This window comes from Salvelinus fontinalis, chromosome 16, assembly GCF_029448725.1.
Source record: "Salvelinus fontinalis isolate EN_2023a chromosome 16, ASM2944872v1, whole genome shotgun sequence".
In the NCBI taxonomy this organism is placed as follows: Eukaryota; Metazoa; Chordata; class Actinopteri; order Salmoniformes; family Salmonidae; genus Salvelinus; species Salvelinus fontinalis.
The window spans coordinates 24,957,791-24,981,346 of NC_074680.1; the positions used below are offsets into that span (position 1 = coordinate 24,957,791).

At 45.5% G+C, this 23,556-nt stretch overlaps 1 protein-coding gene across 10 annotated transcripts in view; it reads left to right on the forward strand.

Moving 5' to 3' along the window:
* Positions 1-23,556, forward strand: part of LOC129812846 (ryanodine receptor 3-like) — a 199,661-nt gene that overhangs the window by 146,474 nt on the left and 29,631 nt on the right. For 8 of the 10 annotated variants that reach the window (XM_055864775.1, XM_055864773.1, XM_055864768.1 and 5 more), the window contains exons 41-69: positions 567-699; positions 1,874-1,977; positions 2,146-2,281; positions 2,815-3,001; positions 6,245-6,353; positions 6,527-6,647; positions 7,264-7,433; positions 8,237-8,457; positions 8,600-8,690; positions 9,310-9,450; positions 10,183-10,346; positions 10,615-10,693; positions 10,974-11,063; positions 11,210-11,356; positions 11,464-11,526; positions 11,630-11,705; positions 11,822-11,945; positions 12,077-12,192; positions 12,309-12,376; positions 12,481-12,602; positions 12,763-12,812; positions 12,906-12,966; positions 13,840-14,078; positions 14,201-14,282; positions 14,368-14,498; positions 14,604-14,933; positions 15,185-15,425; positions 22,609-22,696; positions 22,821-22,913. In XM_055864775.1, the coding sequence (XP_055720750.1) occupies positions 567-699; positions 1,874-1,977; positions 2,146-2,281; positions 2,815-3,001; positions 6,245-6,353; positions 6,527-6,647; positions 7,264-7,433; positions 8,237-8,457; positions 8,600-8,690; positions 9,310-9,450; positions 10,183-10,346; positions 10,615-10,693; positions 10,974-11,063; positions 11,210-11,356; positions 11,464-11,526; positions 11,630-11,705; positions 11,822-11,945; positions 12,077-12,192; positions 12,309-12,376; positions 12,481-12,602; positions 12,763-12,812; positions 12,906-12,966; positions 13,840-14,078; positions 14,201-14,282; positions 14,368-14,498; positions 14,604-14,933; positions 15,185-15,425; positions 22,609-22,696; positions 22,821-22,913 (3,777 nt within the window). Of the gene's footprint in view, positions 1-566; positions 700-1,873; positions 1,978-2,145; positions 2,282-2,814; positions 3,002-6,244; positions 6,354-6,526; positions 6,648-7,263; positions 7,434-8,236; positions 8,458-8,599; positions 8,691-9,309; positions 9,451-10,182; positions 10,347-10,614; positions 10,694-10,973; positions 11,064-11,209; positions 11,357-11,463; positions 11,527-11,629; positions 11,706-11,800; positions 11,946-12,076; positions 12,193-12,308; positions 12,377-12,480; positions 12,603-12,762; positions 12,813-12,905; positions 12,967-13,839; positions 14,079-14,200; positions 14,283-14,367; positions 14,499-14,603; positions 14,934-15,184; positions 15,426-22,608; positions 22,697-22,820; positions 22,914-23,556 lie in introns of all 10 variants that reach the window. The other 2 variants (XM_055864766.1, XM_055864767.1) reach the window with 1 other exon arrangement.

The following is a 23,556-nucleotide window of genomic DNA, read 5'->3' on the forward strand; positions in this document are numbered from 1 at the left end:
ACGTACACCTTCCAACAGGACAACGACACTAAGCACACAGCCAAGACAATGCAGGAGTTGCTTCGGGACAAGTCTCTGAATGTTCTTGAGTGGCCCAGCCAGAGCCCAGACTTGAACCCAGTCGAACATCTCTGAAGAGACCTGAAAATAGCTGTGCAGCGAAGCTCCCCATCCAACTTGACAGAGCTTGAGAGGATCTGCAGAGAAGAATGGGAGAAACTCCCCAAATACAAGACTGACAAGCTTGTAGCGTCATACCCAAGAAGACTCGAGACTGTAATCCCTGCCAAAGGTGCTTCAACAAAGTACTGAGTAAAGGGTCTGAATACTGATGTAAAAAAATCCTAAAAACCTGTTTTTGATTTGTCATTATGGGGTATTGTGTGTCGATTGATGACGAAAAAATATGACTTAATACATTTTAGAATAAGGCGTAACAACATGTAACGTAACAACATGTGGAAAAACTTTCCGAATGCACTGTATATCAGCTAAGTGTCTGTTTTGTACTGAGATTTGTACAGGTTGAACCTCCATTAAGCCTATTCTATGTCTTTTTCTCTCAGGAGATAGCGTTCCCCAAGATGGTGGCCAGCTGCTGTCGCTTCCTGTGTTACTTCTGCAGGATCAGTCGTCAGAACCAGAAGGCCATGTTTGACCACCTCAGCTACCTCTTGGAAAACAGCAGCGTGGGCCTGGGTAGGTACACCTGGGTCTAATTTATTAGGACACACTGTATTAAAACAGAAAACAAAATCAAGCGTTTATTATTGGGCAAGTTCAAGGCACTCCTTCCCTGTTTCAGTCAGTTTTTTTTATGACCTTGCTTACCACTTTACACCTCTGGCTTTATGGAGCATATCTGACAGGAAAATTACATGATTTAACCAGCGTCTCTTATTTGATATTGGGACGACTGGTTCATACTGTAGTTACACTGGGTGTGACAACATCTCTGACGCTGTTCTCATTATTATGGACAATAATCTCATTGGGGCCTCAGGTTAGGTCCTTGAGCTGTCAGTCTGCGTACATTAGACACACATCTGAGATTAAAGGTGTGTGTGTTTGTGTGTGTGTGTTTGTGTGTGTGTGTGTGTTCGGCCAGTCGGTCGTGTTGAGAATTCATCAGTTGAGAGGGTAATTGTACATTCTATCAGGAGAGATGCCACAGTCACTCTGAACACCCTGCTTTGGCAGAGAGGGATTGCTTCTCTTCTGGAATAACTCACACACAGAATGGTCCACAGGCAAAGGATAATCTAATCACAGTCTTGCACCTGTATTAGACAAAGCCTTTGAGCGTTAGTGTACCGATATTTTACACATTTTTGAATATTTCTGTTTATGAAAACACAGAAATGGAAGTGTCCTTTACATCAGTGATTTCTCCTCAAACAGTGTTCATAGGCTTGGATAAACTCAGTGAAACAATAGAAGCTATGTGTAATTGTTGCAAGTAGGAGCTGGAAAGTTTGGTTTAGATCAGTATCACTCAGCTGTTGGCAGATGAACAATCTGCCAGTCTAATCAGAGCCTGGTCCTGGTTCATAAGTGTAAATGCTGCTCCCTGCTGTTGGCTTTATGTTACTCCCACTATCTCCCATCTCAATGATTTATGATTTATGGTCCCACACATAACGAAAAATACATTGCAGACAAAATTACTTTTCAATTTGTATACATTTAAAACATTAACATAGACATTACAGATGTTATATAAAAAATAAAATAAAGACACAAATTTACACAATTGCTGACTACCTCAGACTTAGTGGAATGGAGATTTGTTCTCTATATACCATAATTGTTGTAAATGCCTGTAAGAAAGAAGCTACTTTAATTGGATCCTATATATGTTTTCTGCCCACAGCGTCCCCGGCCATGAGGGGCTCTACTCCTCTAGACGTGGCTGCCTCCTCTGTGATGGACAACAACGGCCTGGCCTTGGCCCTGGAGGAACCCGACCTGGACAAGGTAGGAGATGCTGTCTCTAGTGGATTTGTGTATGTTGATGTGTGTGCATTAGAATTAGTGTTTTGTGTCTATGTGTTTAATATTATCCTCAGTCCATTTGTCTGTTATTAAACTTGTCCTGGTTGTGTCTTGATTGTGTCCTGGTTGTGTCTTGATTGTGTGTTGCAGGTGGTGACGTACCTAGCAGGCTGTGGGCTCCAGAGCTGTCCCATGCTGCTGGACAAAGGTTACCCTGACATCGGTTGGAACCCCATAGAGGGCGAGCGCTACCTCTCCTTCCTGCGCTTTGCTGTCTTTGTTAATGGTAGCTAGGACACTGTACTGTAATGACTGTCAACAGCTACTGTACTGAACCTTGGTCTCTGTAGGGTAGTGGAAAATGGGGCTTGGTACTGTACGGTGCCTTACACACCAGGTGTAGGCAGTGTTAGAGAGGGCCTGTCTGTATGCTGCAGAGCAGGCTAGACTGCCTGAGAATGTTAGTATCTGGGAGCTACAACCTCAGTGCCAGTAGAGCTCAGTGGAGGAACAGCTCCTGGCTGAAAGAGCAGGGCAGCCATTAATTTATTTCCTGACAGTGATGGACCAAAAAGAAATAGCGATACATTGGCAAGCACTCACTAGATAAGGTTTATATCTGATGCTGTTCACCTCTGAGGCATTTGGGTGCTCGTGGGAGTATTATGTCTATGTCAGAGTTGTTGATATATGTGTGTGTTTTTCCACCTCCAATGCATTTTTCTGTGCATCTTGTGTCGATGTCAATGTGCTAATGCAGTTTACCACTGATATATTTGTTTTGTTAACCTGGTGTGTGTGTCTGTGTGTGTGTTCCAGGTGAGAGTGTGGAGGAGAACTCCAGTGTGGTGGTGAAGCTACTGATCAGGCGTCCAGAGTGTTTTGGTCCGGCCCTGAGAGGAGAGGGGGGTAACGGGCTGCTAGCAGCCATGAAGGAGGCCATCAAGATCTCTGAGAACCCTGCTCTGGACCTGCCCTCCTCTGCCCAGGGGGTCAGCTCTGACATGTAAGATACATACTGTACCTGCCATAGCTATAGAGCAAGAGCTAACAGCATACCCAGCTGGAACATAACATTCTATTTAAAGTCATGTTCTCAGTACGTTCAGAGAACGTTAAACATTCTTCTGTGGGCATTTCAGTACTTCAGCATAATGTTGTTTTCTGTAGGTTTCCTCATGGTTTCTTTATAAACACATGTTCTCAGAACATTAAGAAAGCGTTCCATAAAAGCCACAAGAAAACATTAGTAACGTTCCAAGAATGTTATTTTTTAAACATATACAGTACCAGTCAAAAGTTTGGAGAGACCTATTCATTCAAGGGTTTTTCTTTATTTTTACTATTTTCTACATTGTAGAATAATAGTGAAGACATCAAAACTATTAAATAACACATATGGAATCATGTAACAACCAAAAATGTATTAAACAAATCAAAATCTATTTTATATTTGAGATTCTTCAAAGTAGCCACCCTTTGCCTTGATGACATTCTTGGCATTCTCTCAACCAGCTTCACCTGGAATGCTTTTCCAACAGTCTTGAAGGAGTTCCCACATAGGCTGAGCACTTGTTGGCTGCTTTTCCTTGACTCTTGTCGTGGAAATATTGAATCAAATATTTTTCAGATACCGGAACTTGTAAATTCAATTAGACTTTATTACAAAAGTAACAGAAGCCGGGCAAATCCATGGAAGAGCTTTTATACCTTTCCACTCTTGCATAACATACATAGTAACTCCTTTCTATGTAAATGATTAACACCCCTTGGCCCTGCGCCACCATTATCTTTCTGTCTCAATTCTGGCTTGTTTACGCCCATATCTGACTTATCTTGCTCAAGTTTAGATTATATTGGTGGCGACACCACAGTTCTAATACAACAAAATAATACATTTATTGCATATACTGAATATGTTCCTAATATAAGTGCTTTTCTAATAGTACTTGATTAATACAAACATATCTTCCCAGTATGTAACATGTCTCCCCAATGTTTTGTGGTTCTAGTGTTGATTAACTAAAGTACATAGTCACTGGCCTTCACAAGTTCAGGCCTATGTTGCCTATGAATGATTAACCCATATACGTATGATCACAAGATCAGACATGGCCCAGAACGGTCAAGTCTGTTGTTCCAGCTTGGCACGTTCATGTAGATTCTGCTTACGTTCTGTTTTTACATGTCTAACAGTTAGCCTTATATTGGTCCAGCTTTATACATTCACATGGATCCAGGCTACATTATGCTTACACATGTCTAATGATTAACCCCATATTGATATATGTTCATATATGTTCCCCACTTCTGACAAAACAATATAGATACTGGAAAATCCCCATGATGTCATGTATTTCTCCTACTCTGCGGTCCAACTGATCCCAAACCATCTCAATTGTGTTGAGTTTGGATGATTGTGGAGGCCAGGTCATCTGATACAGCACTCCATCACTCTCCTTCTTGGTCAAATAGCCCTTACTCTGCCTGGAAGTGTGTCATAGTCCTGTTGAAAATCAAGTAATAGTCTCACTAAGCGCAAACCAGATGGAATGGAGTATCGCTGTAGTAGCCTTGCTGGTTAAGTGTGCCTTGAATTCTCAATAAATAACTGACAGTGTAACCAGCAAAGCATCCTCACATCTCCTCATCCATGCTTCACGGTGGGAAATACACATGCAGAGATCATCCGTTCACCTACACCGCATCTCACTAAGACACAGTGGTTGGAACCAAAAATATCACATTTGGACTCATCAGACCAAAGGACAGATTTACACCGGTCTAATGTCCATTGCTCGTGTTTCTTGGCCCAAGCAAGTCTCTTCTTATTATTGGTGTCCTTTAGTAGTGGTTTCTTTGCAGCAATTTGACCATGAAGGCCTGATTCACTCAGTCTCCTCTGAACAGTTGATGTTGAGATGTGTCTGTTACTTGAACTCTGTAAAGCATTTATTTGGGCTGCAACTAATGAACTAATCCTCTGCAGCAGAGGTAATTCTGGGTCTTCTTTTCCTGTTGGCGGTCCTCATGAGAGCCAATTTCATCATAGCGCTCGATGTTTCTTGTGACTGCACTTGAAGAAACTTTCAAAGTTCTTGAAATCTTCCACATTGACTGACCTTCATGTCTTAAAGTAATGGTGGACTGTTTCTTTGCTTATTTGAGCTGTTCTTGCCATAATATGGACTTGGTCTTATACCAAATAGAGCTATCTTCTGTATACCACCCCTACCTTGTCACAGCACAACTGATTGGCTCAATCGCATTAAGTAGGAATGAAATTCGGCAAATTAACTTTTAAGAAGGCACACCTGTTAATTTAAATGTATTCCAGATGACTACCTCATGAACATGGTTGAGAGAACACTTTTTTGGTTACTACATGATTCCATATGTGTTGTTTCATAGTGTTGGTGTTCATAATAGTGTTATTCTACGCTGTAGAAAATAGTAACAATAAAGAAAAACCCTTGAATGAGTAGGTGTGTCCAAACCTTTGACTGGTACTGTACATCCTGTTATCTATCCAATATCTTGTTCAGGTGTGTTTGCCGCATCCATTAATTGGTCACACCTGATCTTAAAGAGTGCTTGATTCCTTTGAAATGGGTTCTGTTTATATAGACTAAAATGAACTTTTCATGAGTAAAAAATGTATGGCATGCTAACTCCATCCTGGTGGCGCGGTGGACTGATTGCGTGGATAGAGAACAGAGGATCACATGTTTGAATCTAACTGACGCCATGCCACAATAAAAAAGACGTGTTAGCATGATTAATGTGTCCTATCTCTGCTTGGAATTAAAAGCCAGCAGTGTTATTTAAAGTCTTATTGAAACATGTTCTCAGACCGTAATTTAATTACCTTCAAATAGCCTATAATTTTCATTCTCAGAAAAAAATTAATCCTCCCAGGAAAACGTTCAGGGAACCATAGTAAAGCGTTCTCAGAACCTCCCTGCAACCTAAAAATGTATGTTCCCAGAACAGGCAAAATTTTCACTTCCGTTCTAAGAACGTTTATAAAACGTTTCATTTTACCAGTCAGGAAACTTATGGCTTTGTTCCCAGAACCATTGGGAAACCAAATACATACGTTCCTACAACTTCCAAAGAACCAAATGTGCTAGCTGGGTAGAGCTAATAGTACATGGCAAAGTAAACCCTGTAAGATCCTCATGAGTTAATTAAGATAACAAGACCCATCAGACCTTCTCACTCCCCCTTCTGTGTTTGTTGTGGGCAGGTCTGCTGAGGATGATGAGGAGGAAGAGGTGGTTCACATGGGGAATGCCATCATGTCCTTCTACTCTGCCCTCATCGACCTATTGGGACGCTGTGCCCCAGAGATGCATGTGAGTTTAGCTGATGGTCCCATCACAGATCATATGTACTCTTACCTACTCTGAGTTCATTTGCATTCGAAACATCTCAGCATCTGTTCACTCTGACTCACCAGGATAAGTAAAGGTTGAATGAATGTATGTTCTCCACCAATAGGACTAATGCCCTTCTCATCCTCCCTCAGTTGATTAACAAGGGGAAAGGGGAGGCCCTGCGTATCCGTGCCATCCTGCGCTCCCTAGTACCCACTGAAGACCTGGTGGGCATCATCAGCATAGCCCTCAAGATGCCTGTCATTCACAAAGGTAGAGGACTGCCCAGTAAAATTGGTTGAGTTATTCATAATAAAGTAGGAAACCCAAGGGGGGTGCTGAAGTGCTGTTGATCCCAGCTCACAGTGCATGTCTGTCTACCTCCCACAGCTTTGAGTAAGCCTGCTCTGCTCTCCTCATCTCCCTCTCATTTCTGTTCTGTTACTGTGTCTTTTTCTCTATTGATTGCTCTACACAAGCAAGGCAACGCTCGGATCTTAAGGCGCTGCTAGCTAGCACCGCCACACAACGAGAGCTGTCAGCTAGCCAACAACCTACTGGCCACACAGTGGTTGAACCAACGTGGAATAGATGTTGAATTTACATCTATGCCCAGTGGGAACTGAATCACTCAGCCGTGTCTCCCTCCACAGAAACCCTGCAGTGCTGCTAATGAATGCGTATGGCTTTCTTCAACAGAAGAGACTTGATAGAATGTATGGGTAGCTCTCCAGCTGTGTGAATACTGCAAGAAAAACATGTAGAACACAAGTCATATTTACACAGAGACTCACCACCTCCATATTCTTATTTTGTTTTCCTCCTTTGTGTATCTCACCATTTTCTATATCCTATTTTCACTTTCTCCACCTCTCTATCTCCACCACAGACGGCACTGTGACCGAGCCTGATATGGCGGCCAGTTTCTGCCCGGACCACAAGGCCCCCATGGTGCTATTCCTGGACCGGGTCTATGGTATCGAGGACCAAAGCTTCCTACTTCACCTGCTGGAAGTGGGCTTCCTGCCAGACCTGCGAGCCTCTGCTTCTCTGGACACGGTAGGTGGGGCTCACCCTCAGCTGAGAGGTGGGAGACCATATTAGGCAAAGGCATCAAGTTGTTTGTTTTACCATCTAGTTCGTTGTTTACCAGACAAGTGGGTTGCGGTATTCAAGGATGTGGGAGTTGAGTGGAGTGGATGCTGTGTATTTAAGGGCTTGTGTGTGAGAGGGAGTTGGTGTATTTAAAACTGATTGTCTAAAAAGTCTGGTGTGTGTGTGGGCTGACTGGAGTATTCGTGGAGGTTGACCCTGGTGATTGCCTTGGCAGGCAGGCGGTGAGCCTCTTGACAAGGGCTGGAATATCCCTGGCTCTGCTTGTTTTGGGTCTTTTTCTGAGAACCTTCCACCCCAGCCCCAGCACAAGTCCAAGAATAGCCCCTGAGCCACCAGCCGCCCCACTCCTATACAGACACACAGCACGTTGATCCACACTAGGAAGCGCTAATGATCAACTACCCACGTAATCCAGCAGTTAGAAAATATAAGTCTGCTTGATTGCCATGCAACAAGATGCTAAGCTCAGAGTTCCAGGCCTGGTATTAGAGAGTAGTACTCTGTAGATATGACTAGCCCTAGGAGGACACAGTGCTTTGCCCCACTGTTTTAGTTCCTCATCAGCAATTCCCTAAGGACAAATGTGCAGATTTAGCTTCACACTTGGCTTCTGTTTACAGTAGTTGAAAGTCTTATCTGTGAGCATACCTAATGATAGTGATTGTGGAACAGTTGAAGTTGTGCTTAGGTGGTGAGATGACTGCTATATGACAGGTCTATTGTGCCCTCTGACCACTCCCCTGTAGGAGGTACTCAGCACCACAGAGACAGCTCTGGCCATGAACAGGTACATTGGCTCTGCCATGCTTCCCCTGCTCACCCGCTGTGCCCCCCACTTCGCTGGCACAGAGCACTACGCCACGCTAATCGACTCCACGCTACACACCATCTACAGGCTGTCCAAGGGCCGCTCGCTCACCAAGGCCCAGAGAGATGCTATCGAGGAGTGTCTGCTGGCTGTCTGCAGGTAAGGCGTTCCACTATGTACTCTAGGAAGCAATAAGCTCACTGTGTGGCCATAGAAACACTTAAGCTAAACAGAAGCAGTATTATTCTGGGTGATGTCTCTCTGATCTCCTGTTCCCTCCCTGGTCCTCCTCTGTCTGCAGGTACCTCCGCCCCTCCATGCTGCAGCAGCTCCTGCGCCGCCTGGTCTTTGACGTGCCCTTGCTGACAGAGTACTGCAAGATGCCTCTCAGGGTATGTGTCCTCTCCTTCCCTCTACCTCTCTCTTCCTCTACCCTCCTGCCCCCTCTCTCTTCCTCTGCCCTCCTGCCCCCCCTCTCTCTTCCTCTGCCCTCCTGCCCCCCTCTCTCTTCCTCTGCTCCCCCCACCCACTCTGTCTCTCACTCCGTCTCTCTCCTATTAACGATGTTGTTCCCAGCATTAAGCAGATGTTGGCAGTTGTGCTGTTTTTAATACAACAGCTGAGCGTCGGAGAGCAGAGAGCAGCCTGGAAGAATTGAATTGAACCGTGTTGACTTCACTGCTCCTCTCTGTCAGAGTTTTCCCTCCAGAGAGACTGTAGTAATAATAGCAGCCTGCCTGTGGAAGACTGAACACAGTTGATTCTGCCTCCACTCACATGGGGCACTTGTCTGTTTTTATGCCGAGCTAGTAAGAACTAATTTTGCATGACGTATCATCAGCTTGAGATCCTACGTGGGATGTTTGGCTCGGTGCCAGGATGTTGTGTTTCGGTATGCCAGTTACTAAGGCGTCTGTTTGCCAGTCCTTCAGTGTAGCTCACAGCAGAGTGGACATACATCCTCCCACCAAGTCTAATGGACTGACCTTTGACCCTGTGTGTCCTCCACAGCTCTTGACCAACCACTACGAGCAGAGCTGGAAGTACTACTGTCTGCCGTCAGGCTGGGGCAGCTACGGCATGGCCTCAGACGAGGAACTGCTCCTCACAAAGAAGATCTTCTGGGGTGTCTTGGATTCGCTCTCACAGAGGGTAAAGCGACGTCACCTCTAACACAGCACCCAGGAGAACGTCAGGTCTCCAACAGGGCTCCTAGTTAAGCCTTCAAAGGCTGATAATGAGCCAATCAAACCAGGGCTGTACTGAGCTTTGATCATCAAGCCAATAGGTCATAACCTTCAGTAATCTTGTACCACGTTTTTGACAGTGAGCATTGGTATACGATTGAATTTTCTCTGTCAGAATGTCTCATTGCCTTTCCTTTTCCTTGTTTTGCATTTCAATTTTTCAAATCAAAGTAGATGTTGAATATGAACATTAATTTCATGATGGTCCTCTTTTTGATGTAAATGTCTGGACATGTGTGCACATCTTGGAGTGCACACATGAAAATTAAGCTGGTGAGAGAGAGCCCAGGCTGAGAACATCATCAATCTCTGTATCTGCTCTGTATTTATACATTTTTTATTTAACCTTTATTTAACTAGGCAAGTCAGTTAAGAACACATTGGGCCAACCCCGGCCAAACCCAGATGACGCTGGGCCAATTGTGCGCCGCCGTATGGGACTCCAAATCACAGCCAGACGCCTATTGCACGGAGATGCAGTGCCTTAGACCGCTGCGCCACTAACTGGAATGACTGCATTAAGCATCTTTTGTATCCTCTAGCCATTCCTGCAGTCTCTAGTCACTAGATTTGCCATGTTGAGACCTCAGTGTAGCTTTCTTTGATAATTCACTAATCACACACTGTCTCCCAGCAGAAGTACGATGCAGATCTCTTTAAGATGGCCATGCCCTGTCTGAGTGCCATATCTGGGGCCTTACCGCCTGACTACATAGACTCCACCATCAGCACCACCCTGGAGAAGCCTGTGTCTGTGGATGCTCAAGGCAACTTCGACCCCAAACCCATCAGCACAGCCAAGTGAGTGGCCATCAGAGACTAGTGTACAGGGTGACTGTCCGAGCAAATTAAGGACAATTTAAATAAAGTGATACCACTCTGACTTGTAATTGAATAGCTTTTTATTCATTGGTGCCACTTGAAATGATGCACAAAATGTATGTTATGTTATCTGCAGTGCCTTTATATACTTTGACTGTGCATTTGCATATGCTTTATTCCAGTATGCATTATTTTGGATGCTCCAGATTTATACCTGCAGTGAGTAATTTTTACTCTGTCTTTACAGCATATCTCTTCCAGAGAAACTGGAAAATGTTGCCAACAAATATGCTGAGCATTCCCATGACAAATGGTCAGCCGAGAAGGTAGGCCAAAGATGAGCTCCTCTACCATGGTAACGTGTATTTGATGCTGCAAAATGACACCAGGAATCAATTCTTTATTGCAGGGCATAAAGATTAAGAATAAAATGCTTTGGCACTGTATTTTATAAAGGCTTTCTAGTACTCCCTTGGAAGGAATACTATGAGGCTTGTTTCAGGGTTGCTCACTCTATCCTATTTGTTTTTATTTATGGTTGAAGAACTAGCTGGTCAAATGTAATATCAGCTCTGTAGAAGGGTCATACTTGTCTCTGCACTTCAGGTGATGTTGGGATGGAAGTACGGAGACTGTATAGATGAGAAGGCCAAGACTCACCCTCAGCTCAGGACCTACAAAGGCCTTACAGAGAAGGTGTAGTTCATTGCAGCATTACACAGCATAGGGTTTGAATTTCAACTACAGCATGTGCTAATGTGAGGACTAGTGACCTAACTGATTGTTAACTCTTGGTGTGTGTATCCGTGTCTGTGTGCTGTGTTTACTCCTGTTGTCCTCAGGAGAAGGAGATCCACAGGTTGCCGGTGAGGGAGACTCTAAAGAGCATGCTGGCTATGGGCTGGAACATTGACAGGACCAAGGATGGAGAGACCATGTCCCTACGGGAGAGTGAGAAGATGCGGAAGATCTCCCAGTCCTCCTCTCAGGTACTCAGTCTGATGGCCCGCTCCTCCTAGTGCTGTATATACCAGGACTGCTGAGTCGGATGTTCAATGTTTCTTTTGACTTCGTTTTTCATGTTGTATTTTGGCAGGGTAACGGTTTCAACCCAACACCAATAGACACCAGCAATGTGGTTCTGTCTAGAGAGTTACAGGTGAGTGAACCTCAGTTGTTAATTTGTAGCTGTAAATAACTATTTTGCTTATGACTAGGCTGTGAATATGTTATTTAATTAACAGATGTTCTCTTTGCTCAAGGGCATGATGGAGGTTGTGGCTGAGAATTATCACAACATCTGGGCTAAGAAGAAAAAGAATGACCTTGGAATTAGAGGTGATTCTATAATACTCTTCAATCACTGTGAGATGGAGGAGCCAGAGGAATGTAGTCAGAGTAAATGTGAGATTTATTGGTTCTCTTTGTTTCAGTGTTGTTGTTTGTGGTTCCAGGTGGGGCAACTCACCCTCTGCTAGTGCCCTATGACACCCTGACTGCCAAAGAGAAGGCCCGGGACAAAGAGAAGGCCCAGGACCTGTTCCGCTTCCTACAGATCAATGGCTATGCTATCACCAGGTCAGTGAGTTCGTGTGTGGGTGCATGTGTGGGTGTGAAAACTAAAGACACCTTCAGTCAAGACCGAAGACATTGATGTGTGTTGGTGTGACATAATTACACTTCATCATTCCCTTCCTTTTGTGTTGTAGATGTCTGAAGGATATGGAGCAGGACTCTTCCTCCATGGAGAAGAGGTTTGCCTACAAGTTCCTCAAGAAGCTCCTCAAGTATGTGAACTCAGCCCAGGAGTTCATTGCCCACCTTGGTAAGAGACTACTTAACGTTCATATCCATGTCTTTGAATGCTCCTCTACCTTTTGTCTGTTATGGACAATGCTGCCTCAGTCTTCTCTTTATTGACCTTTGACCTTGTCATTTCAGAGGCCATGGCTACCAGTGGTAAGACAGACAAGTCACCTCATGAGCAAGAAATCAAGTTTTTCGCCAAAGTGAGAATATTGTGAATCTGTGAAACAAACAAACATTTAAATGCAGTAGATGAGATTGCACAAAGATTGTCACACATCTCCTAAATTGTTTTTTTTGCCTTTAGGTCCTCCTCCCTCTGATAGACCAGTACTTCAAGAACCACTGTCTCTACTTCCTGTCTTCTCCCAGTAAGAACCTGAGCAGCAGCGGCTATGCATCTAATAAGGAGAAGGAGATGGTCACCAGGTCGGTACACTACCATCTCACTATCCTGCAGCGAGTTACACTTTCTCACTACCTGTGTATGCTACTTACCTACTCTTCTCTTAATTCTCCCTTCATCTTGTCATCTTTTCCTCCTCTTACCCTTTAACCTCCCTGCTTTCGTTCTTTCTCTTTTTTCCAGCCTGTTCTGTAAACTGGCAGCTCTTGTCAGACACAGGATTTCCCTCTTCGGTAAGGAGCTGATTCGGCGCTTTTTTAAATTGCTTTCATGAATGACTTAGTGTGTGATATGTGTGCTAATCGCTGTACTGTGTTCTCCTGTAGGGAGTGACTCCACCACCATGGTGAGCTGTCTCCACATCCTGGCCCACACACTGGACACCAGGTGGGTGAGCTCAGTCCTATAGTCCTATGTCACAATATACATCCACAGAGTTTGAAATTAAATCAAAGGTTTGAAAGAGGTCTGTTACGTAGCAATTTTACAGCACATGTCATTGGGAAAGAGGCCACCTCATGTCTAACCTATACAACATTACATTACTTACATTACAACATGTTTATACTCACCAGTTTGTGTTATTCATGCCATCTTGGAATCATTGACATTAAGAGAAAAAACTCCCACGGGCATTTATACAAGTACACTTAGCATGCATAGACAACATGTACTGTAGCCAGCTCTGGGCTCCTAGTGTTCTTCAGAACAAATGTGTGGTTCAGGCAACAGTTCTAAAAACGGAGGTTAAAATAGCAACGCATTAAACATGATGTTGATACTGAGGATGTAGTTACTGTACTGTGCCTGCCCATAGGCTTTGTCTTTCACCTCCCTCCCTGTGGGAGATTCAACACAGAATCAAAAAACATTACGACAAGTCACAAAATACTTGACAAAATATTGACTAATCTAATCTGCTTAATGTATCAAACCGTTTTGGGGGGGGTGTAATATTTCTGCACATACCTACACTGACAACCTTCCCTTGAATCTAGATATTTACATAATTTACTGTATAAATCATGCACTGTAAATATTCAAGGTCAGATGGGAGCTCAAATCACATTCCCTTGGGAGCTCTCTGTACGAAAATGAAGCTGTCCTTTGGGAACTCTTTAATCATACGGAAATTATTGTTCTCAAAAACACTAACTTTAATATCCCACATGGGGACATTGTGTGGTTATTGTGTGCAAAAATGGCAACAATGACAGACTACACACTCCTCCATCATTATTAACCCCTTCCCTCCGACAGGACGGTGATGAAGTCTGGCTCAGAGCTGGTGAAGGCGGGGTTAAGGACGTTCTTCGAGAACGCAGCGGAGGACCTGGAGAAGACCTTTGAGAACCTGAAGTTGGGGAAGTTCACCCACTCCCGCTCACAGATGAAGGGCGTGTCCCAGAACATTAACTACACCACGGTGGCACTACTGCCCATCCTCACTGCCCTGTTTGAACACATCACCCAGCACCACTTTGGAGTGGACCTGCTCTGTGAGTGACCACAGCAAGACCTACAGCTGTAGGAGACGGGAGGAGTGGAGCACTGTGCTATAAATCATGTCGCTGACGCTGTGCATATCAATGTAAACACGCTTCCTGCTTTGTGTTTTCAGTGGATGATGTCCAAGTGTCATGCTATCGTATCCTGACCAGCCTGTATGCACTCGGGACTGGAAAAAACATCTACGTGGAAAGGTAGTATTATTTACATATTGATATGAGACTGCTATCACATCACAGATAGTATAAATCTGTGTCTGTCTCTTCTTCTCCCCTGCAGGCAGCTGCCGGCCCTGGGGGAGTGTCTGGCCACCCTGGCAGGCGCCATGCCTGTGGCCTTCCTGGAGCCTCTGCTCAACAAACACAACCCCTGCTCTGTGTTCAACACCAAGACTGCCCGCGAGCGTGCCAGTGAGTTCCACACTATTATGATGCTGTATACCGTAATACTGCATTAAATGGTTGTTTGCTTATCATGTGTTGTGTCGTGGTTATGTTTGTGTTGTGTTTGTGTAGTCCTAGGCATGCCAGACGTGGTGGAGGAGATGTGTCCGGAGATGCCTCGTCTAGACGTCCTGATGAAGGACATCAATGACATGTCTGAGTCTGGGGCGCGCTACACAGAGATGCCCCACGTCATCGAGGTGGTGCTGCCCATGCTGTGTAACTACCTGTCCTACTGGTGGGAGAAGGGCCCAGAGAACCAGGCGTCTCCGCACAGCGGGGGCAGTGTCTTCTCCACCACCGTCACCTCAGAACACCTCAGCCTCATCCTGGGAAACATCCTGAAGATCCTCAACAGCAACCTGGGCATCGACGAGGCCTCCTGGATGAAGAGGATCGCAGGTTAGTTGGGTTGCATTACTGTGTGGGAGTGTACAGCAGTCTGTCACAGTGGGTTGCAGCTTTAGGAAACATACTGCTTTTGAGGGAAAAACAATTTGCATATTTGTATACAGTACTGATCAGATGATCCATAGACTGACAAAAGATTGTCTTTTGCATTCCTAGCAAGAGTGCTTTTGTTTTGTTTTATTTTTAATTTCTAAGAAAAACAACTGACAATGTGTTTCTCACTATGACTTCTGTGGGTGCAGTGTATGCCCAGCCTATCATCAGTAAGGCCAGGGCTGTTCTGTTGAAGAGTCACTTCCTGCCTACGCTGGAGAAGCTGAAGAAGAAGACAGTGAAGGTGGTGACGGAGGAGGAGCTACTGAAAGCTGACAGTAAGGGAGATACCCAGGAGGCTGAGCTCCTCATCCTGGATGAGTTCGCTGTGCTCTGCAGAGACCTCTACGCCTTCTACCCAATGCTCATCCATTACGTAGACAATAACAGGTGAGCGTGCTAATTGAGTTGTTTACAGTGGAGTGAAATGAGATGATGTGGTTGTGTTTCGTCAGTACCCTAGGACCTATTGTAATTCAAGACTACACTGGTTTGGGGGCAAGGCTGTGGAGCAGAGGATATTATATTGATGTTTGTTCATCTCTTATAATTTATTATATACATATTCAGTACCAGTCAAAAGTTTGGACACACCTACTCATTCAAGAGTTTCTTTATTTTTACTATTTTCTACATTGTAGAATAATAGTGAAGACATCAAAACTATGAAATGACACATATGGAATCATGTAGTAACCAAAAAAGTGTTTAAAAAATCTAAATAGATTTGAGGTTCTTCAAAGTAGCCATCCTTTGCCTTGATGACAGCTTTGCACACACTTGGCATTCTCTAAACCAGCTTCATGTGGTAGTCACCTGGAATGCATTTCAATTAACAGGTGTGCCTTTTTTAAAAGCTAATTTGTGCAATTTCTTTCTTTCGTAATGCATTTGAGCCAATCAGTTGTGTTGTGACAAGGTAGGGGTGGTGTACAGAAGATAGCCCTATTTGGTAAAAGACCACATCCATATTTTGGCAAGAACAGCTCAAATAAGCAACGAGAAACGACAGTCCATCATTACTTTAACTTCTCTGGGATATGTGGGACGTTAACATCCCGCTTGGCCAAAAGCCAGAAAAAATGTAGCCCGCCAAATTCAAATATATTACTATAAAAATCAATCTTTCATGAAATCACACATGAAAGACACCAAATTACAGCTACACATGTTGTGAATCCAGCCAACATGTCTGATTTCAAAAAGGACTTACGGCGAAAGCACACCAAACGATTATGTTAGGTCAGTACATAGCCACAGAAAAACACAGCCATTTTCCCAGCCAAAGATAGGAGTAACAAAAAGTAGAAATAGAAATAAAATTAATCACTAACCTTTGATGATCTTCATCAGATGACACTCATAGGACATCATGTTACACAGTACATGTGTGTTTTGTTTGATAATGTGCATATTTATATCCAAAAATCTTAGTTTACATTGGCGCCATGTTCAGAAATGCCTCCAAAATATCCGGAGAAATTGCAGAGAGCCACATCTAATAACAGGAATACTCATCATACACTTTGATGAAAGATACATGTTTTACATAGAATTAAAGATACACTTGTTCTTAATACAACCGCTGTCAGATTTCAAAAAAACTTTACGGAAAAAGCACACCATGCAATAATCTGAGACGGCGCTCAGATATAACAACATTTCTCCGCCATGTTGGAGTCAACAGAAATAAGAAATGACATCATAAATATTCCCATACCTTTGATGATCTTCATCAGAATGCATTCCCAGGAATCCTAGTTCCACAATAAATCGTTGTTTTGTTCGATAATGTCCATTTACTTATGTCTAAGTAGCTACTTTTGCTAGCTCGCTTAGTGCACGAAAACTTCAAAAAGTTATATTACAGATCGAATAAACTGGTCAAACTAAGTAGAGAATCAATATTCAGGATGTTGTTATCATAACTATCCAATAACGTTCCAACTGGAGAATTCCTTTGTGTCTCAAGAAGTAATTGAAAGCAAGACGATATCATTTGGAACGCGCGTGACCAGGTACTGGCATTCTGTCAGACCAATGACTGAAACACCTCCCATCCGGCTCAACATCACAGTATAAGCTTCATTCCATGTTCTACCGACTGTTGACATCTAGTGGAAGGCGTAGGAAGTGCAAACAGATCCATATCTTATAGGGAATTGAATAGGAAATGAGTTGAACATTGACCAGCCTCAGAATTCTCACTTCCTGTTTGGATTTTTTCTCATGTTTTTGCCTGCCATATGAGTTCTGTTATACTCACAGATATCATTCAAACAGTTTTAGAAACAGAGTGGTTTATATCCAATAGTAATAATAATATGCATATATTAGCATCTGGGACAGAGTAGGAGGCAGTTCACTATGGGCACGCTGTTCATCCAAAAGTGCAAATGCTGCCCCCTATCACAAAGAAGTTAAGATATGAAGGTCACTCAATCCGGATCATTTCAAGAACTTTCAAGTGCAGTTGCAAAACCATCAAGCGCTATGATGAAACTGGCTCTCATGAGGACTGCCACAGGAAAGGAAGACCTAGAGTTACCTCTGCTGCAAAGGATAAGTTCATTAGAGTTACCAGCTTAAAAAATTGCAGCCCAAATAAATGCTTCACAGAGTTCAAGTAACAGACACATCTCAGCATCAACTGTTCAGAGGAGACTGTGTGAATCAGGCCTTCATGGTCGAATTGCTGCAAAGAAAACACAACCACATCACAACACAAATGAACAGATGATCTCCGCATGTGTGGTTCCCACCGTGAAGCATGGAGGAGGAGGTGTGATGGTGCTTTGCTGTTGACACTGTCAGTGATTTATTTAGAGTTCAAGGCACACTTAACCAGCATGGCTACCACAGCATTCTGCAGCGATACGCCATCCCATCTGGTTTTATGCTTAGTGGGACTCTCATTTGTTTTTTAACAGGACAATGACCCAACACCTCAAAGAAGGAGCGTGATTGAGTAGTGCATCAGATGACCTGGTCTCCACAATCACCTGACCTCAACCCAATTGAGATGGTTTGGGATGAGTTGGACCGCAGAGTGAAGAAAAAGCAGCCAACAAGTGTTTAGCATATGTGGGAACTCCTTCAAGACTGTTGGAAATGCCTTCCAGGTGAAGCTGGTTGAGAGAATGCCAAGCTGTCATCAAGGCAAAGGGTGGCTACTTTGAAGAATCTCAAATATAAAATAGATTTTGATTTGTTTAACACTTTATCGGTTACTACATGATTCCATATGTGTTACTTCATAGTTTTGATGTCTTCTCTATTATTCTACAATGTAGAATAAAGAAAAACCCTTGAGTGAGTAGGTGTGTCTAAACTTTTGACTGGTTGTGTGTGTACGTATAGTGGCAAGAAAAAGTATGTGAACCCTTTGGAATTACCTGGATTTCTGCATAAATTTGTCATCACATTTTCATCTTCATCTAAGTCACAACAATAGTGTGCTTAAACTAATAACACACAAATTATTGTATTTTTCTTGTCTATATTGAATACATAATTTAAACATTCACAGTGTAGGTTGGAAAAAGTATGTTAGAATGGGCAAAACACAGTGTGACAAACAAAAAGCTTCCAGTCAGTGGAAGTCCTGTGGGCGAGAACAGTGTGACAAACAACAAGCTTCCAGTCAGCGGCAGTCCTGTGGGCGAGAACAGTGTGACAAACAACAAGCTTCCAGTCAGCGGCAGTCCTGTGGGCGAGAACAGTGTGACAAACAACAAGCTTCCAGTCAGCGGCAGTCCTGTGGGCGAGAACAGTGTGACAAACAACAAGCTTCCAGTCAGCGGCAGTCCTGTGGGCGAGAACAGTGTGACAAACAACAAGCTTCCAGTCAGCGGCAGTCCTGTGGGCGAGAACAGTGTGACAAACAACAAGCTTCCAGTCAGCGGCAGTCCTGTGGGCGAGAACAGCTCGAAGGAGAATGGTAAAATCGTGTAAGCTAAGAGGCTGACCACAAACAGACAAATAACGGCGCAGTGGTGTGCAGAACGACACAACTCGTCAATCCTTGTCACGGATGAGCTATTGCAGCAGATGACCTGTAACGGGTGACGCTCTCCTCATCCTCGGATGAGGTGAGGAGAGAGGGATCTGAAGACCAAAACGCAGCTTGTGGGAAATAAGCCATCTTTATTATAACAACGATAAAGATGGCAACACGAAACGAAACAAAAACTTTCCAAACTACAAAACAACAAAACGACGTTGACGAGACCTGAACATAAACTTACATAACTAAACATAAACTTACGTACAGAAAACAGACGACATCGAAACGAAAACGAAACAAACAAACGCTACAGTCCCATGTGGTACGAACATAACATACGGACACAGGAGACAATCACCCACAAACAAACAGTGAGAATGCCCTACCTAAATATGACTCTTAATTAGAGGAAAACGCAAACCACCTGCCTCTAATCAAGAGCCATACCAGGCAAACCAAAACCAACATAGAAACAGATAACATAGACTGCCCACCCAAAACTAACGCCCTGACCATAAACACATAAAAACAACATAAAACAGGTCAGGACTGTTACAGTACCCCCCCCTCAAGGTGCGAACGCCGGGCGCACCAGCACAAAGTCCAGGGGAGGGTCCGGGTGGGCAGTTGACCACGGTGGTGGCTCCGGCTCAGGACGCTGTCCCCACACCACCATAGTCACTCCCCTCTTCTTTCTACCCCCTCCACTGACCACCCTAAAACTACCTTCCCCTAAATAAACAGCCAGCACCGGGACAAGGGGCAGCACCGGGACAAGGGGCAGCACCGGGACAAGGGGTAGCACCGGGACAAGGGGCAGCACCGGAACAAGGGCCAGCACCAGGATAAGGGCCAGCACCGGAATAAGGGGCAGCACCGGGACAAGGGACAGCACCGGGACAAGGGGCAACACCGGGACAAGGGGCAACACCGGGACAAGGGGCAGATCCCGGCTGAAGGACTCTGGCAGGTCCTGTTTGGACGGCTCTGGCAGGTCCTGGCTGGACGGCTCTCGACGCTCATGGCAGACTGACAGCTCTCTACGCTCATGGCAGGCTGACGGCTCTCGACGCTCATGGCAGGCTGACGGCTCTCGACGCTCATGGCAGGCTGACGGCTCTCGACGCTCATGGCTCTCTGACGGCTCTGGCTGCTCATGGCTCTCTGACGACTCTGGCTGCTCATGGCTCTCTGACGGCTCTGGCTGCTCATGGCTCTCTGACGGCTCTGGCTGCTCATGGCTCGCTGGCGGCTCTGGCAGATCCTGTCTGGTTGGCGGCTCTGGCAGATCCTGTCTGGTTGGCGGCTCTGGCAGATCCTGTCTGGTTGGCGGCTCTGGCAGATCCTGTCTGGTTGGCGGCTCTAGCGGCTCCTGTCTGGTTGGCGGCTCTAGCGGCTCCTGTCTGGCTGACGGCTCTAGCGGCTCCTGTCTGGCTGACGGCTCTGTAGGCTCATGGCAGACGGGCGGCTTTGCAGGCTCATGGCAGACGGGCGGCTTTGCAGGCTCATGGCAGACGGGCGGCTTTGCAGGCTCCTGGCAGACGGATGGCTCAGACGGCGCTGGGGAGACGGATGGCTCAGATGGCGCTGGGGAGACGGATGGCTCAGATGGCGCTGGGGAGACGGATGGCTCAGATGGCGCTGGGGAGACGGATGGCTCAGATGGCGCTGGGGAGACGGATGGCTCAGATGGCGCTGGGGAGACGGATGGCTCAGATGACGCTGGGGAGACGGATGGCTCAGATGGCGCTGGGAAGACGGATGGCTCAGATGGCGCTGGGGAGACGGATAGCTCTGTAGGGAGGAGAAGGAGAGACAGCCTGGTGCGTGGTCTAGGCACCGGCTGCGCTGGAGAGGAGGAAACAGCAGGAGAGAGAACCCGGAGAGACAGCCTGGTACGGGGGGCTGCCACCGGAGGACTGGTACATGGAGGTGGCACCGGGTCTACCGGACCGTGAAGGAGGACACGTGCTCTTGAGCACCGAGCCTCCCCAACCTTACCAGGTTGAATGGACCCCGTAGCCCTGCCAGTGCGGCGAGGTGGAATAGCCCGCACTGGGCTATGCAGGTGAACCGGGGACACCACCTGTAAGGCTGGTGCCATGTACACCGGCCCGAGGAGACGTACTGGAGACCAGATACGTTGGGCCGGCTTCATGGCACTCGGCTCGATGCCCAACCTAGCCCTCCCAGTGCGGCAAGGTGGAATAGCCCGCACTGGGCTAAGCACGCGTACTGGGGACACCGTGCGCTCTACCGCATAACACGGTGTCTTACCAGTACGACGCCTTCTACCTCCACGGTAAGCACGGGGAGTTGGCTCGGGTATCCTACCCGGCTTTGCCACACTCCTCGTGTCCCCCCCCCCAAGAAATTTTTTGGTCTGACTCACGGGCTCCCAACCGCGTCGTCGCGCTGCCTCCTCATACCAGCGCCTCTCAGCCTTCGCTGCTTCCAACTCCTCCTTAGGACGGCGATATTCCCCTGGTTGAGCCCAAGGTCCTCTACCATCCAAGATCTCCTCCCAAGTCCAGAAGTTCTTGTTGCTCCGTCGAGCATTCCCATACCGCTTGGTCTCTGTTTGTTGGTGGGTGATTCTGTTACGGCTGTCGCTTTCCTCATCCTCAGATGAGGTGAGGAGAGAGGGATCTGAAGACCAAAACGCAGCTTGTGGGAAATAAGCCATCTTTATTATAACAACGATAAAGATGGCAACACGAAACGAAACAAAAACTTTCCAAACTACAAAACAACAAAACGACGTTGACGAGACCTGAACATAAACTTACATAACTAAACATAAACTTACGTACAGGAAACAGACGACATCGAAACGAAAACGAAACAAACAAACGCTACAGTCCCATGTGGTACGAACATAACATACGGACACAGGAGACAATCACCCACAAACAAACAGTGAGAATGCCCTACCTAAATATGACTCTTAATTAGAGGAAAACGCAAACCACCTGCCTCTAATCAAGAGCCATACCAGGCAAACCAAAACCAACATAGAAACAGATAACATAGACTGCCCACCCAAAACTAACACCCTGACCATAAACACATAAAAACAACATAAAACAGGTCAGGACTGTTACATGACCGAGTTCCACTCCTATCAGCTAAAAACAAGAAGCGGCTCAAGTGGGTGCGCGATCACCAACACTGGACAATTAAGTAGTGGAAAAACATCACCTGGTCCAACAAATCCCGGTTCCTGTTGCATCATGCATGCTGATGGCGGAGTCAGGATTTGGTGTAGGCAAAGTCCATGAGTCCATGGACCCATCCTGCCTGGTGTCAACAATACAGGCTGGTGGCGGTGGTGTACCGCCGTCCAATCTGCAGAAACTGTGTGATGCCATCGCCTCAGCATGGACCAACATCCCTGTGGAATGTTTCCGACTTGTGGAATCCATGCCCCAAACATTCAGGCTGTTCTGGAGGCTATGGGGGGGGGGGGGGGGGGGGGGGGGGTACTAAATGGATGTACCTAATAAACTGGCTGGTGAGTGTATAATATATATAATAATCATCTTCTCTCTCTCCTTTCTCCTGCAGGTCCAGGTGGCTGAAAGAACCAGAAGCTGACTCCAATGAACTCTTCAGAATGGTGGCTGAGATCTTCATCCTCTGGTGCAAATCACATGTACGATTTCTCCTTATCAACAATGGACAAACTAGCGATTACAATAGATAGGACATTTTAGATTGAGAAATGAGCAACGCAGAAGGTGTCTTCATCATGTACATTGGATTTGCTCTTTCCTCAGAACTTCAAAAGGGAAGAGCAGAACTTTGTGGTTCAGAATGAAATCAACAACCTGTCTTTCCTGACTGGTGATAGCAAAACGAAGATGTCAAAGGTAGGGCTTATTAATATGTGGCTGCTTTCTGAGACAAACAAAACAGCAGGGGCGCAACTTTGTTTTTAGAAGTTTATCCAGTCGAATAAACACTCCCTCAGCCTACCTGACTGAGGAATCTGCAAAAATGCAATTTCAGTGAAAGTTGCACCCCTGCAAAACAGTACAGCATATTCCCACTGCTGGAGTGCTCTACTACTATAACTTGGAGCACTCTGCAACCCCTGTGGTCATGTATGTTCACATCCTAACCCAGCTAACCTCAGTCCAACCTCCTGCTGCTATCAGCACATTCCAGCTGAGCCTTGTTACTGTGCTCCATTCTGCAGATTCAGCTCTTTCTCTCTCCCTGTTCCAGCAACCCTAACACTCATATCCCCCGTGGCCAAACAACACAACTAATATTCCCTCACAAACAGAAGCCATGTCACCTCCTCAGGTACAGGGAATAGATTTGTTGATAGTTAAATGTTTTAAATCCTGTCTGCTTGTACACTTAATTCACTGGAAGCGCCATGCTCTACCAACTGAGCCACACGGGACCACAATAGTCTGCCCTGCCTTGCTGTTAACACATTACACCAGCCAATCATTAGCGCTTATCACCCCTCCTTCATCAGCCCTGCTTGTCATCATAACGAGC